This window comes from Nuphar pumila, chromosome 4, assembly GCF_984573655.1.
Source record: "Nuphar pumila chromosome 4, dmNupPumi1.hap1.1, whole genome shotgun sequence".
NCBI lineage: Eukaryota > Viridiplantae > Streptophyta > Magnoliopsida > Nymphaeales > Nymphaeaceae > Nuphar > Nuphar pumila.
This window is the reverse complement of record NC_143252.1, coordinates 3,935,412-3,951,200: the sequence shown is the minus strand read 5'-3', so window position 1 is coordinate 3,951,200 and position 15,789 is coordinate 3,935,412. Positions and strand designations below refer to the sequence as shown.

The 15,789-nt window shown below is 39.0% G+C and overlaps 1 protein-coding gene across 1 annotated transcript; it reads right to left on the bottom strand.

Annotated features, from left to right (window-relative positions):
• Window positions 1-3,155: 3,155 nt before the first annotated feature.
• Window positions 3,156-15,382, bottom strand: LOC149839100 (potassium transporter 5-like). The gene is made up of 8 exons (XM_090003931.1): window positions 15,149-15,382; window positions 11,910-12,138; window positions 10,793-11,041; window positions 8,760-8,810; window positions 7,582-7,842; window positions 6,463-6,630; window positions 5,333-5,587; window positions 3,156-4,345 (listed from the first exon to the last, which is right to left on the bottom strand). Exons 1-8 carry the CDS (start codon window positions 15,380-15,382, stop codon window positions 3,411-3,413), a joined length of 2,382 nt encoding a protein of 793 aa, XP_089860057.1. The 3' UTR covers window positions 3,156-3,410.
• Window positions 15,383-15,789: the final 407 nt, after the last annotated feature.

Sequence of the window (15,789 nt, the reverse complement as noted above, 5' to 3'; positions counted from 1 at the left end):
TTTGAATGCGAATTTTCACTTAAATCAACTCGAATCGATTTTAATTTTTCATTGGGTGTTTCTTATAATTCATTTTAGGCTAATTTATATTTTTACACTTCTTTCTCATAAAATTTATCATTAATATTATTTTATTCATTAAAAATACTTTGAAGGATTCGCAAGTTATGTTTAAATTTATTTTAAGATTTCAAATTCAATTTCAACAAAAATCTAAATTATTATATAATTCAAACTTGAATTGACATTCAATCAAGTCTTGATTTAGATTCGAATCAAATTTGAATCTAATTATAATATTTAAGGCAGTTATCAAATTCAAATCTGATCTGAATTCAATTTTTTAAATCGAAATCCAATTTCGATAAACTTTAGAAATTAAAATCAAAATTTAATAAGACTTTAAATTAAAATGTAGACTCAATTCGAATCTTGGCTAATATTAAAACTTAAATTAAATTCTTGTTAAGTTCAACTTAAACCCTTATTAAATCTGATTAAAATCAAAACCATGATTCAGAATAAATTCTCAACTTGAGATTTATTCTAAATCTTGATTAAAGATCAAATTATAATTTAATTTTTATCTGAATTTTAAATAATATTTGAGCCTTACATTCATTTTTATTTCTCATAAAATATCAAAAAAATATAGGTTTTACATTGTGTGTTTGTGTGAACTGCTAAATAAGCATTGATATTTAATTTATGGTATTTTTTTCTAATTCTGACCATACATGTGATCCTTGATTGTAGGAATCACTTTGATTCTGCATGGATAAGTTTTGGTAAGGTTTCAAAGATCAATGGTCGATAATTCTTTAGGCTTTAAATATCATTTTTGTCATCCAAAATGCATGATCCAAGTATTGATTTTTAGTAAATCAATCATGCTAAACGCAATTATGGAGTCAAAATTTTGAAAGAAACACTGAAAAATCTAATATCATATTTTATTTATCACTGTGCACATTTTGTAGGTTTTTATTTTCTTTTATATATATAAGTCGAGCCAAGCTTGTCATGCTTGTGTTCCAGTTTGTTCACCTAGACGAGCTGTATCGCAGCTTGGTTTTTCTACCTAGACAATCTGGCTCATAGCTCGGCTCGCCAAGCTCAATTTTTAAGCTTAACCGAGCTTCTCACAGGTCGAGCCAGCTGCTTATGTTCTTCCTCAGTCCTATGCCCGGGTCACCCCAGTGGCAGTAGGCCTGGCGGAAAGGTGCTGATTGTTTAGTTCAAGGTTCAACTCTCACTAGGTGTGTGCCCTTAACTTGTCATCTCCGTATGGGCATCAGTGTAGGTGACCCCACTTGATGTTTACCTGGGCAGGCCGATTAATTTAGCCGGTTCTCTGCAAGGCTTTCCTCGCCATAAATAATTTAAAAAGAAAAGTCGGGCCTTTATATCTTAGTTATCTAGAGTAATGGCAATAAAATGAATGATGTCAGTATGATCTCATCTACAAATATGTGTGATCGATGTTGTCAGTATCGGAATTGACGGCCTGGTGAATCCGGCTGATACCCCATTCTCAACTGAATCGTTATGATTCAGCCAAAAAAATAATAATAAAATATTTTGTGCAACATGTTAAAATCATTAAAATAATATTAAAATTTAATTTTAAGCATTATTTACATTTATTAAAAAATAGCCTATTCAAGTCAGTATCGTATCAATTTTCATTTTCATGTATTAGTTGAAGCACTGGGTATATGTAAGAGAAATTATTTTCACTCTCTTGCTAAGAAAATAGGAAGAGAAACAAGATGTAACTTCATGTTTGCAATGCCATGTGATTTTTGAATCTTGTGATTGTAAATCACAATCACATAATCACCATACTTTCTCAGGGTTAGTAAAACATGAAAAATTTGAAGTTGTAAATGTGATTGCCACCTGCGATTGTTTTTACTTATTGTTGCCACCTGCGATTGTAAAAGTGCGTTCACCATGTGATCTAATTTCTCATCTTCTACTCTCTCAGATTTTAATTTCTCAAGCTTTTACTTTCTCACATGTGACCAAAACAAACACGCCAGAACAGGTTTTGTTTTTTTTAGAGAATAGAACAGGTTTTGTTTATTTACTGTATCATTTTATTTAAAAAGCCTGCCACTGCAAAATTTATCTAAATTAAGGATGTGTATGTTCGCATGTGTATCCTACACAGTCAAAAGTATAGGCAGCCAATATCTTGCCCAGGATCGATTCGCCTTAAGATCATATACTGTGGGACGTTGCAAATTTAAAAAAGAATTGTATAGTTGTATAAAAGCTTGCCTTTAAATATATATATATATATATATATATACACACTGGTGACTTGCTGAATGGATGTCCTTTGCAAAATAAGGGCACTCACACAGGTTTACTATCTAGGAAGGTAATAAGCTCCAAATTTATTTTATTTAAGGATGTGTGCGTGCGTGCATGTGTGTATCCTACACAGTAAAAAGTATAAGCAGCCAACATCTTGAACAGGATCGATTCCCCTTAGGATCATAAACGGATGCCCTTTACAAGATATGGGAACTCATGCAGGTTTACTACCTAGCAGGGTAATAAGCTTCCCATTTTTAGGCAGGTTTCTTGTTATGGTATCTAGGGTTAATGTTTGCTACCCTCATGGGTGTGTTTGATGGTGCATCATATGGGATGTACCGCCCATCAAAGGCTGGACGCGGCGGAGGCCCTGAACAGGTGTCCGCCGCGTATGTGGAATGGTGAAACACCATTTCACCCCTCCCCTGTTACAATGAGATTGGACACCGTGAATGCCACTTTAAAAAAACACTGATCAGGTGGGGGGGGTCTGACCGCCACTCTCTCTTTCTCTCCCCTTCTTCGCACTGCACTTCGTTCTTTATCCTTATTCTTATTCTTATTAAGGTTTTTTCTTTGGTTTTCATTGATTAGGGTTTTTTTTTCATTAATTATGGCTTTAAATCAAATATCGTTAATTTGGGCTTTTGTTATTTAGTTTTATTTGGTTTTTTCTTCGATTTGATAAGAGATTTTTTTTCTTTGGTTTTCCTTGATTAGGGCTTTGAATCAAATATCTTTAAATTTTATTTTATAAGAACTTTTTTTCTTTGATTTTCTTTGATCTGGATTTTGAATCAAATTTCTTAAATTAGCGCCTATACTAATTTCATTAGGAGTTTTTTTTGTGTTTGATTAGGCTTCTTATACTAATCACAATCACCATAACAATTCAAATACAATCCTTAAACCAACTTAAAATCCAACCCTTGAGCAACCAAAGACTTGACACAACCCCCAACAACCGTGAGATTCCACACCAATCTCCTACTTTTTAACCTCATGAAAGCTGCATGATGAGAATGACCATGATCAACATTCAGCCATAACAATTCCCCATATATTGAGTACATAAAAGCTATTTATAGCTCATATATCATTCCCACTTTGAGAAGACGTTGATGGGGAACAGCCAAAGCCTCATCACCCTGCCTCACATTCTTCCTTATGGCGTTGTAGGCATAATCAATAACCATCCTCTTAACAAATCCTGAGCCTTCCCTGGCTACCACCTCACTCTCTCCCAACAGGTAGACCACACCATTAGCCTTTGCCTTCTCCACCAATGCAATCTCCTCCTCCACTGATATCCCCACACCAGAGTCCACCTCCTCCACTTCATTGTAGTAACTGCTTCCATCTGCTGCTGCTGGTGAGTCTGCTACCATGGCTTTCAGTGCAAATGCTGCCTCATCCCTTATGAACTCCCTCAACTTCTCCAACATCGATCGCTCGAACATACCCCGCTCGCTCCTCAGGTCGGTGTAGCCATACCTGACTACGCAGCGGAACACAGCGAAACCCCGCGGCCCAACACGCCGGAAAAGGAAGCGCTCCTCAGTCGGTACTTTGCTTATCGGCAGAGATTTGATCGACACGAAGATGAGGACTGAGTGCAGAGCAGGCACATTGGACGCGTACTGTCTGAAGACAGGAGGGATTCCTTGGACAAGCTCGGAGTAGAGTAGGCCTAAGCCCGGAAGTCGCTGGAAGCTCGAATTGGAGGCAAGTTCCCGGATCTTTTGCGGCGAAACCTTGTTTTGCAGCTCGTATACGTACTTTAGACGATGTACATAGTTCCATATGAACATGATGAACATCAATACAGCGGCGAATGCTAATGGAAGGTAACCCCCTTGGTCGAACTTGTATAGTGCAGAGCTGAGGTAGAAGCACTCAACAGAGATGATAGTCACAATGTAGATGATGATCAGAAGCATGTTAGTCTTCCATATCATCACCATTATCAGCACTAGCAAGGTAGATGTGAGGGTCATGACAAATACCACTGCAATACCTGTGATAAAAAAAAATATGTGAGCATATAGTATAGCCTCAAATGGAGAGTCAGAATAAAATGCAACAATACCCTTTTTATGAAACCATGTGATATGGATCGATATGGGCAGTTGAAAATATAATCAACGATTAAAACATCACCAGGTTGACTTACTAAGTTCAGCCATAATCACCAAGTTAGCACGGTGACTGGCCTGACATCCCTAGATTAACTTGGTCGAGTCAAGTGACTTGGTGCTATTAAAGGCAGGAACTATGATCTGAAAATCATAGGTTCAGACTTTATTGACTTAATCTGACCACTTAGATGTGTTCAGCATGGTTTGTTAGGTAAGAATCAAACCTTGGATCATGTGATTTCAATATAAAAGAATGATTTTTTGAGTCATGATATTTTAGCACATTGTGGGTTGTTGATTTTTGAAGTCCTTAAAAGAACACATGCTTACATGTCATAATCACATGATTCAAAACTCATTTTCTACTACAGAAAACCTTGTAAATCACATTCATAAAGTCTAATTTACAAAAATTTTAAAAATAAAAAATATTAAAAAAGTTGATTTACTCTCAATAGTTTTGTGCCTTTAATAGCACCATATATATATATAGTTGTCCCAATCAAGTCACAAGTCAACTTTAGAGGAGTTACATTCCTGAAATTTTGGGTTTTAAATGTATAATTAAAACATTGAATTGAATTCAGTTTTTCACATTATTTTCATGTTCGTAACCGTGCGGAAAGAATGCCCAACTCTGGGATTCGAAGTTGGGTGTGAGAAAAATGAATTGAGATATGGTGCAATGTGATTGCACACTTCAAGTAAGATGCTGCACCTGATCCACCATCATCTGCTGTTGGAACTGTATCCCAAAGATGGTGGGTTATAAGGTGATTCTGCAAACTAAAAGTGTGCAATCACATTGCACCTGATCCTCCCTAGAGAAAAATGCAACAATAATACTGCAAGAGCAATATGCTTACCATAAGCATTTCCAATCTTGACGGTAGTTTGGAACCCCAAGGTGACAGCAATACATGCAATCATGAGTAGGAAATTGACCTCAGGAATGTACACTTGTCCTTCGTACTTTTTGGATGTGTGGACGATCTTCACTCGTGGGAAACATCCGAGCCAAAGGGATTGCTGGATGATGGAGAAGGTGCCTGAGATCATAGCTTGACTGGCTATCATGGCGGCCAATACAGCCACAACAAACTGCGGCCAATATAGAGGACCTGAACATACAATTGCAGGCATGCAGCATTTTTAGCTCAAGAACTGGACTTAAAAACCATTAATGCTAAGGTCATGTTTTCTTGACCCCAATCTGTGGAGGAAGGATCAGGTGCAATGTGATTGGACACTTTTAGTGTCCTACTACACCTGATCACCCATCTTCTTTGGGATACGGCCTATCGGCTGTGGGGCCCAACAGCGGATAGTGGATGATCAGGTGCTGTGTGCAGCAGCACGTGAAAAGCGTGCAATCACATTTCACCTGATCTGCCCTCAAAATTGCGAGAGAACGATTCTCGTTTGTCCCATTTCAAATGTGGAAGCAAACAAGGGACAGAATCCCTCAATTTTTTCAAAATCTCACTATGGTCCAATTTTTCATCTGATGCAAAATCTTTTTTTGTTTTCAAAGAAGAATATATGTATTACTGCATCATTAGAAGAAGATACAGACTGGGAGGACGGGTGTAATGAGATATCACACCAGGAGCAGTAACATGAAAAAGAGAACAGCATTCCCAACTGAAAACAGGGGAGGCTGAACTGATCAGAGGATAACAGAATTACTGTATCATGTGATGTGAAATCACATTGGAACATTTGCTTTCAGGTGGGATGAGCCATCGCACTTGAGAAAGTTGGTCATCGGGTCAGTACTGTGACTAACTTTCTCGAGTTTCAAGGGAGAAGCATTCTCAAGTGAGATTCTTTTTTTTTTCTCAAGCGAGAATCACAATCACAATTTGTAGTTTCTCACAGGATCTTGAGAAAATCTAATTTTCACATGGCATTGCTAGCATGCATGAAATGAAATTACATGTGATTTGTCCTAAGTAGAAAAGAAATTCACGTGAGATGTAAGTAGGAGTATCACCTGGAATGGCTTTGTAAAAGGTGTTGGCAACATCATCGGGGAACTTGCGGAGGTAAGATGCTTGGCCTGTGTAAGCAATTATGAGTGCAGGGTAGACCACAGTGCTCATACTGATCTGGATGGAACGTACTGTAAAATGGCCAAGATCAGCAAACATAGCTTCCGTTCCTGTAACATGCAACCATCATCATCATTATTCGAAAAATATTTCTATGAATTTTGGCTAATGAGTGTAGATCAAAACCACAGCATAATATCATGACTGCTTACCAGTAGCCAACATATGAATGCTTATGTTTGTCATCTATGTCACAGGGGCACGCCATTTAGGGACACTACTCGAAACACTATAACACAACCAAATAGTTTTTTGCTATTTGTTTGTTAATTTCTTCAATAAAATGTTTTTTTATATATTGAAATGTAACTGCTACTTTTTAAATTGATTAAAATTGAAACGATCCGTGTCTTCATGGCGTATTTGTCAAGTGTGTGATTCACACCCATATTCTTGTGACATAGTTTGTCACGACTCTAGTCTTCTAACGATGGTGCAGGTGTGTGCGTGTGAGAGAGAGAGAGAGTTTCACCGTTACCCAATTATTTTCATATTCGTGACTCTTATATATATATATATATATATATATATATATATATCGATGCTTCTATGGTGGTTACACACTTGATTTACATATATCTAAGCTTGGCAAAATCTGATCTTTAGATCATGTAAACACCATTTACTATTTTCATGTGTTAAAGTTGACTGAAATATGATGTTTTATACCATTTCTAGACCACCCTTATTTTCATGAATTGTAAACCATTGATTTTCACTGTCTCAAAAATAGGATTTATAATGTATTAAACATGATAAAACAATTTAACATAGTAAATAAACCATGCTAAACAGGTCTGTATGATTAGATCTACCATTTGGTGGTTAGATCCATACAAACAAGAGTGTGTACCTCCCTATGATATATATATATATATGTGCGCATGTGTGTAGAGAGGGAAAGATGCAACTGTGACATCATCTAAAGCTATGTGTTAGATTCCATATAAGAAAGTAAAAAAAAAATGATTTAGAAACAAATGCAGGAGAGACTATGTTACCTGTTATACATAGGACAACCCCACCAAGGGAAATCCATGCGTCCTTCTTGTTCCTCTTGAAATAATCGCCAATGTACTTGGGGTTGAAGGCCTTGATGACCATTGGATCATGTTTGATGAAATTGTAGATGCCGGTCCCGCCGATGAAGAGGAACCAGATGAAGATGATGGGAGCAAATGTGTAGCCCACCTTATCCGTCCCAAACCTTTGCACCACAAAGAGTACCACCAAGATTCCAACTGATATCCAGGCCATGTTCGCTGCGCGTTGGAAGGAGGGAAAGTTATATGGTTTACCACTATCTTTTCCTAAACATCAAGCCCTCCACGGACTCTTGCCAAGTGCACAAATTCATATGAATTCGGGTCAAGGATTCATTTTTTTTTTCGCTTTGGTCCTCATGAACATAGTCACAAATCTCATTCTCAGGATAAGATTCACAAACAACAATTTAGTGATATTTTGAAGAGAAAAAAAATTGTTTTTTTCGGCCAATATGAATAGTATAAAAAAAGTGTTTTATTGCGTCAATATATAGATAAAAATGCCGTATTTTCAAAGAGACATTTTGAAAATATAAATTTTTGGTATAATATCAGTTATGACTAGGGCTGGTAAAGGAGCTGAATGAACTTAGCAGATGGTGCTCAAAATTCAGTTGTTCTTGATTACAAATAAATGTATTTTTCAACATAGTGCAAAATATATTTATAATTGGCCAACGAGTTTATATGAGTCGAGCTGAACATTTGCTGTTCGTGTTAGGCTTACCAAACCTATTTGACAAGTTTGAACAAGCTCTTTACAAGTCAAACACAAGCCGAGCCACAGGTAGCTTTGTCTCGTTTCCCAGCCCTAATCGTGATATATATCTTCAAAATATCATCGTAATTTATGACTATGCTTGTCAGCAAATAATACCCAAAAGAAAATGGGGAACATTAATGGTGCCCTGGCTTTGGGGCCTATCCGAGCAAGATTGGCATGATCGATGGCTCAATTGGGGCCCAATGTCTAGGTCAGCTTTTCATCGGGTTTTAACCCAGCAAAGCTAGAAAAGTCTAACAATCTCTCTCTTCCAAAGGTAGGCAGGACTTGGTCACGGCCCCCCTTGAGCCCACCCACAGCCCATATTGACTTTAACCAAAATGTGGCCCAAAGCAGAAGGTTAACTTACATTGGGTTAGAGAAGGTACAGCTCTTTGGATTCCACCAACTGCTGAGAGAACTGCAACAGAAAATTAAGATGAGAATCATTTTGCAAACTGGATATCTAATTGTGAAAGATTTCATTGCAAGTTGAAATCAATAGAAGAGAACAATAATTAAATCCTACAAGTATTTACTACAATTCAATTACTATTAATAATCTCATAATCTCAGTATTTTATTTCAATATCATTTAATTCAAGTGTCTTTTTTCAATCTTGATTATCCAAACCTAGATCCTCATTTCTTTTTCTTCTTAGAAAAAAAAAAGTTAAAAAGTCCCGGTTCAATCAAAAAACTCAACCACTCTTAGCCCAAGCAATGATCCATGCTGAACATGACGAGGCCAATTAGGCCTAGGTCCTCGATGCTAAGATTTCATAATCAAAGACCAAACTATTCACCTAGGCGAAGGTAGGTTGTCTACAAACTTGGTTGAGTAATAAAGTCATTGATGGAAAGCTTATGCTATGCTATGCGTTGACTTGTGCAGAAGGGTGATGCCAATGGGAATTGAACGTTGAAGCTCAAGTCATTGACGATAACGGTTTTACAGGCAACGAATTTGGGCTAATATTTAGGAGATGCAATTCTTCATGATAAAGGAAGGGTATCTAAGAAAAGAGCAGTTTACCTATGGAGCCTTGTATGCAGCTAGCCTGATATATATAAAAAATAAACTATGATATCTTACCAATAAAAATGAATATATTAGACTAATATCATCATTAATATTCAATTTGTTGGAAATATATAAGAAAAATCATGTTTGATCATTTAATTTGTGCATTAACTCATCCTTAGTGGTAAATATCATCAGAGTGGATCAGACCACGATGTCTGTCTCGAGATATCTGGAGGATCAGGTGCAATGTGATTGCACACTTTTTTGTATGCTACTGCACCTAATCACCCACCCACCATCTTTATTCTTTGGGGGTACAGCCTGTCATCTGTGGAGCCCAACAGCAGAATATAGTGAGTGATGATCAGGTGCAGCTGTACGCTTAATTAAAGTGTGAAATCACATTGCACCTTATCTCAATTCTTAATCAACCGGGCGAAGCCACAAGGGTTGAGTTGTTTAGAAGTAAACTACTATTGAAGGATGACTTTCCAACAAAAAGAGAAAAGTTCATTGCACCTCAGACAGATATTGGACTATATGAAGCAATGGTAGAACTTTATACATGGAAGCCACACGTTTTTCTTGATGGGTTTATCCCTCAAGGAAAATAAATAAATGTATATGGAATCAAGATCACGTCATCAATCCCCAAAAAATCTGAAAAGCTACAAAATTCTAATTATTTCATTCTTGGAAGTTATTTATCTCACCAACCATGTGGGCATTGATCAAACACAACTTGCACCATCAAGTCATGGTGAACTGTAGAGAGGAAGGATTAGGTGCAATGTGATTGCACGACTTTTAGTGTACTGCGGAACCTGATCACCCTCCATCTTTGTATTACAACTTGTTAGCTGTGGAGCTAACAGCCTTTCAAAAAACAATGTCTTTTACAGATGGTGAGTGATCAAATACAGCAGCACAGCCTCATTTCCCATGGTTTTCTTCCAATAACAAGTGTTTTATATATTAGCCAACTAATGGACCAGCTTGGCAGTAACACTACAACAACAAATATCAGCAATATTTTCAAAATATCATGAGAAAAGCGTCATTATCTCTTTGAGTTATGTTCAAAATATCCTGATATTACCATTTAATGAAAATATGTTGATTCATCGTGATGTTTCCGTTTTTATCAGCTTTTTTTTAGGAAGGAATGGTTAGATCTAATCTTTATATATTTTACATATTTTTTTAATTTCTGTTCAGATATTTGTTTTCTATTATATTTACTTTTGCTAATAAAAAAGTGATCATAGCCAAATTTATTGTGGAAGGGGCCATCAAGCAGGGTTGTTGTATATATATATATATATATATATATATATATATATATATATAGAGAGAGAGAGAGAGAGAGAGACTACCAGAGATGCAAGGGGTGAGGACACCATCACCGATGACCATAGAGGTACCGAGCATGGTCATGAGGAGGAGGACATACTTGGCGAAGGTGCTGCCCTCTAGGGATGCCCTAACCCTGGAGGCCCTCCGGGCCCGCCGATCCGGCAGCTCTAGCTTGTAGTTGGACACGTCCCTGTCCTCTGCCTGCTCAGTGGAGATGAACCCCACCTTGGCATAGCGACATATCAGAGAATACAAGGCAAACGTCCCACCTACGCAAGAAAATAAGCAGCAAACAAAACAACCAAACAAGAGAGAAATTAATTATTGAACTTGTCAAAGACAAGATAACACCGTCACCATCAATCACCTTGAACTTCTGTATGCAAATGCTTCACCTTACCAAAAAATAAATAAGATGAGAAAGTGTAAATGTCAATGATGTGGGTCTGGCCCTGTTATCCGGATCCATTGTCATTTTTTTTTGTAAAATCCTTACTCGAAGGGTTAGATAATGGTCGGTTTGGAAATTGATAAAAAATCAAAAGATAGCCAAGACCCGAAGTTCATACTTCATCCGAATCTAAGATCCAGGACAATTGAATCACTTTTTAACACAAATTTTCACTTGAGATGAGGTCTTTTGTCAGCTTTATGAAAATGAATGCTCTTTTCTGTTTTTTGGTTTTCAGTGATCTGACCCATTACCTTACCTATCAGTGGATGCCACGCGTCCACCTGGAATTGGGTAGTGGGGCACGTGGCATCCAGTCATTAGGACGGGTAGTTTCCGAAAAATACTCAGCCGACTACTAAATCCACTCGAGTAGTAAATCTGCTCACATTAAAGATATGAAAACCTGGCTAAGCCAGTCATACTTGCTCGTAAATCTTCGAGGCTAGCACCCCTGCCCCCGAAGCCTATGCTATGTGTCGCTCACGGGAATCGAACTTTCGACAGTTTTAAACAGAGTTTTGCTGACAGTGAAGTGTGAACTACAGGATTATAGAGAGAGAGAGAGAGAGAGAGAGAAAGTCCGCTGGGAGCAGATAATTTTGCTGTTTTCACACCGATTTTCTGTGTTCTGTGCGGACCGAGTATTTTGATTACTAAATGCTTGAGAGAGAGAGAGAGAGAACCTTCTCCATTATCGTTGGCCAAAAGGACGATGAAGACGTATTTGATGAGGGTGATGAGGGTGATGGTGTAGATGATGAGGGAAAGGACACCCAATATGTCATCGTTGTGGCTGATTGTACCGCTCGTGAAGGTGCTCGAGTAGACGTACAGCGGCGACGTTCCGATATCCCCGTACACCACCCCGATGCTCTGGAACGCCAACTTGAGGATCGTTTCCCAACTATATTCCTGCAAAATTAATTAAGCCCATTGCAATTTTCAGGCATCTATGTCACAATAACACACGGACACAAATCGAGAGACTCAATAACAACAACTGAATGAGACCCCATAACATCCGTGTCTCTAAGACCCCAGGATCTCAAGTTCGATCCCCCACTGTCCTTCGCAAATTTTGTTTTTCAAAAACAGTGCACCAGGCTATCGGATTTTTTTAAAATTATTTAATTGATTAAATTATAATATTTTGATATAAAAATATATATTTATTACTACCAAGAATAATAAAATAATATCATATGACGTCCATGTGTTGTGCTTGTTGTGTCACTTAGACATAGAATCAAAATGGCATGTTCCTGTGACATAGGTTTCCAGTATTTTTTTTGCCACATCTGCAACTTCTCTTAAAGTAAATTGTTAACTTTTTATAACTAAGAGAAAACCTTCAACGAGAGCGCCTTCCCTCTGCCAGATAAAACTTAGGGTTGACGACACCACCACTCGGCTTTAAGCAGTGGCGTAGCTAGGATTCATGTGAGGGGGGAGCAAACAAGGGTGTAGGGAAAAAAAACTGGTTTGGTAGTCGGGGGTTCGGGGCAGCGCCCCTGGAAAAAAAAATTGAGATAAAATAAAAAATGGCTACAATTATTAATAAAAATCTATGTCATATGAACAAATCAAACTATTTGCTGCAGTCAGGGATGGGCTAGGAGGGCTAGGTTAGGACTGGGATTAAAAAATGGATAAAAATCTATTTCATATGGAATCAGGGCTGGGCTAGGACTGAGCTTTTAAAAAAAAATTACTGTTTCGCTCCCCCCCCCCCCTCCCCAAGCTCCGCCTATGGCTTTAAGTGCTCTCTCTGTATTTCTTAAGTCTTGAAAGATCTTTCTTATACATCATAATTGGATAATTTAATAGTATCTTTCTATAAAACCAAGCATCCAGATCGCATCTATATCGTAAATTTAAAAAAAAAAACTATAAAAATCTCAATGCATACCAATTTACATATTTTGCTGGTTTACATGTTTCATTTACCATATATATATATATATATATATATATATATATATATATATATATATATATATATATATATATATATATATATATATAGTGAACTCACCTTCTTTGTATGGGCACTTCTGCCGGGGATCTTAGCGGACTCAAAGTCCAAGGAATCCATCCTGCTCAAGGATCTCAATTTCTTATCCTTCATCTTATGCATTTCTTCTTCAGACATTTTTTTCTTGGGATTAAAGGTCTCCAACAAGAGAGAAAAAATAAAAAGGAAGAAAAGGGAAGAGACTAAAGAGAGAAAAAGGAGGATGATTAGAAGTGAACGAAGCGCTCAAGCTTGGAGAATTGGTGAGAACCAAGTTTCTTATTTATAGGCAAAGGGGAGTAGGCAGACCCGAGCGCTCTGGTGACCTCTGATTGGCGGTGGCTTACCGGTAACCTTCCTTTTGTGAGGCGAAAACGTGGGTTGACCAGCTAACCGACACGTCATCGATAGGAAAAGAATGATTCTCTGGTGGGGCCTGCTGACTTTGGACAGACTTTCTTTGACTTAAAAGTCAACGCAAGACTCTGTGTGAAGACCGTTTGGAAAATGACCAACTGGTCCTTCTTTAGCGGTTTCACTAAATGGTTGGGGGTAAATGGATCGGGTAGGATTACGGTCCTGTGGCCCAGATACATAATGAAAACATGAAAGCTATATTTATCTAAAAACGAATAGGATGAGTATCACGATGCTATGATGATCCCATCGCACATAAGATGAGGATCTTAATCGATATATGGGATATGGATCTGACCCGATCCGGTTTCTTGATTCAACCCGATTGTGTTTCCCCATTGTAAGAATTACTATTGCCTATCCAGTACGCTTCCAACAGATGAAAATCAATGGTGGTTGCAATTCTTGTTCTCGAAGGCAAAATAATCTTGTGATGATTTTTCTTTTGTTTCGAAAACCATCTCAACGTAGGTTGGCTTATTTATAATTAAAAAAAGGTAAGAAAATTTAAGACATAAAATTATTGCAATTTTTTTAATGGGGGAGAAAACACTTAGGGTGAACATCGGGTCGATCTGGCCCAGCCCTATAAGGGCAAGACAGGCCCAAGCCCGGTCCAACTCAATTATATTTGGGCTCGGTAAAAGCTGGATACTTTAGGCCCGAGCCAGTTAACAAGCTGGGCATGTTAAGCCTTGTTTATTTTGCACACGAGCCCAGCCCCATTAGAGCCAGATTAACTAATCCCGACCCGATACAGTCCAGTTCTCCCCTAGAAACAACCCTTTATGGTTGGCCCTGTTTCCGCATTCTACTTAGGGGTATCAACGTGTCGGGTTTGGTTTGGACCCATGTGGAACCAGACCTGGCCCCTATTTTGGTTGTGGTATCAGGTCCGGACCGACCATAAGAGAAACACTACAAGAAAAATGCTAATTTGCGACGGATTTTTTCCGTCGCAAAGTTATGACGGATTAGCGGGATAAAAATATTTGTCGCTAACATTCGAAATATTTGCAAAAGTAGCGACGGAACTATTTCCCTCGCAAAATCCGTCGCTACTTAGCGATGAATTAGCGACAAAAATTTTCCGTCGCCAAAACACTACAAAAAAATACTAATTAGCGACGGATTTAGCGAGGGATTTTTTTCACCGCTAATCCGTCGCTATTTAGCGACAGATTAGCGACGAAAAAATTCCCTCGCTAATTCCGTCTTTAAATTTCGATTTAAACCATCCGGCCTGAGGCACGAAATTTTCCCTCCCTCTGTTCCCCCCCTCCCCCGTTTGATTTAAACCGCCCTTCATCTAACGACGCACAGCGGCCCTCTGAGCGTCCTCCTCCTCCCGCTACCTTTCCCCCGCGCCGTCCTCCTCCTCCCGGCGGTGCCCCTCGCCGGTCTCCTCCTCCTCACGCTACCTCTCCCTCGCCTGAGGCCCTCCGAGCGTGACTGGCGTCGGCCCCCAGACTGTCCTCCTCCTCCCGCTACCTCTCCTCTGCGTGCCATCCTCCTTCTCCTGGTGGTGCCCCTCACCGGTCGCCACCGCCTGTCCTGCCTCTCCCTCGCCTGAGGCCTTCCGAACGTGATTGGCGTCGACCCCCAGACCGTCCTCCTCCTCCCGCTACCCCTCCTCCCACTACCTCTCCCATGCGCCGTCCTCTTCCTCCCGACGGTCCCCCTCGCCGGTCTCCTCCTCCTCACGCTACCTCTCCCCCGCGCCATACTCCTCCTCCCGGCGGTGTCCCTCGCCGGTCTCTACCGCCCGTCCTACCTCTTCCTCGCCTGAGGCCGTCCGCCGTGATTGGCTCGCTGCGGAAGAGCGTCCCGACGTCAGAACCCGCCTGTGCAAAAAAATTTGCATCCTGCCGGAGAACGCGCCGGCAGAGAGCAATTTTTTTTAATTTTTTTTTAAAAATTTAACGACGGATATTATTCATCGCTAATTTAAAATAGCGAAGGACTCATGATAGATCATGTCTGTCGCTAATCTGTCGCAAATTAGTGATGACAGTAGCGACGGATAAGTTCTGTCACTACTTAGCGTCGAAAAATTCGTGATGAAAGTTATTCATCGCTAATCTGACGCTAAACCGTTTAGCGACGGATTAGCGTCAGATTAGCGACGGATT

Excerpts from the sequence above, each read along its gene's own strand:
- LOC149839100 (XM_090003931.1), bottom strand. The coding sequence starts at position 15,382 with ATGGCGCGGGGGAGAGGTAGCGTGAGGAGGAGGAGACCGGCGAGGGGG. Across the intron at positions 5,588-6,462 it reads CTTTTACAAAGCCATTCCAG|GTCCTCTATATTGGCCGCAG; the intron begins GTGATACTCCTA and ends TTGTATGTTCAG. Across the intron at positions 4,346-5,332 it reads CAAGATTGGAAATGCTTATG|GTATTGCAGTGGTATTTGTC; the intron begins GTAAGCATATTG and ends TTTTTATCACAG.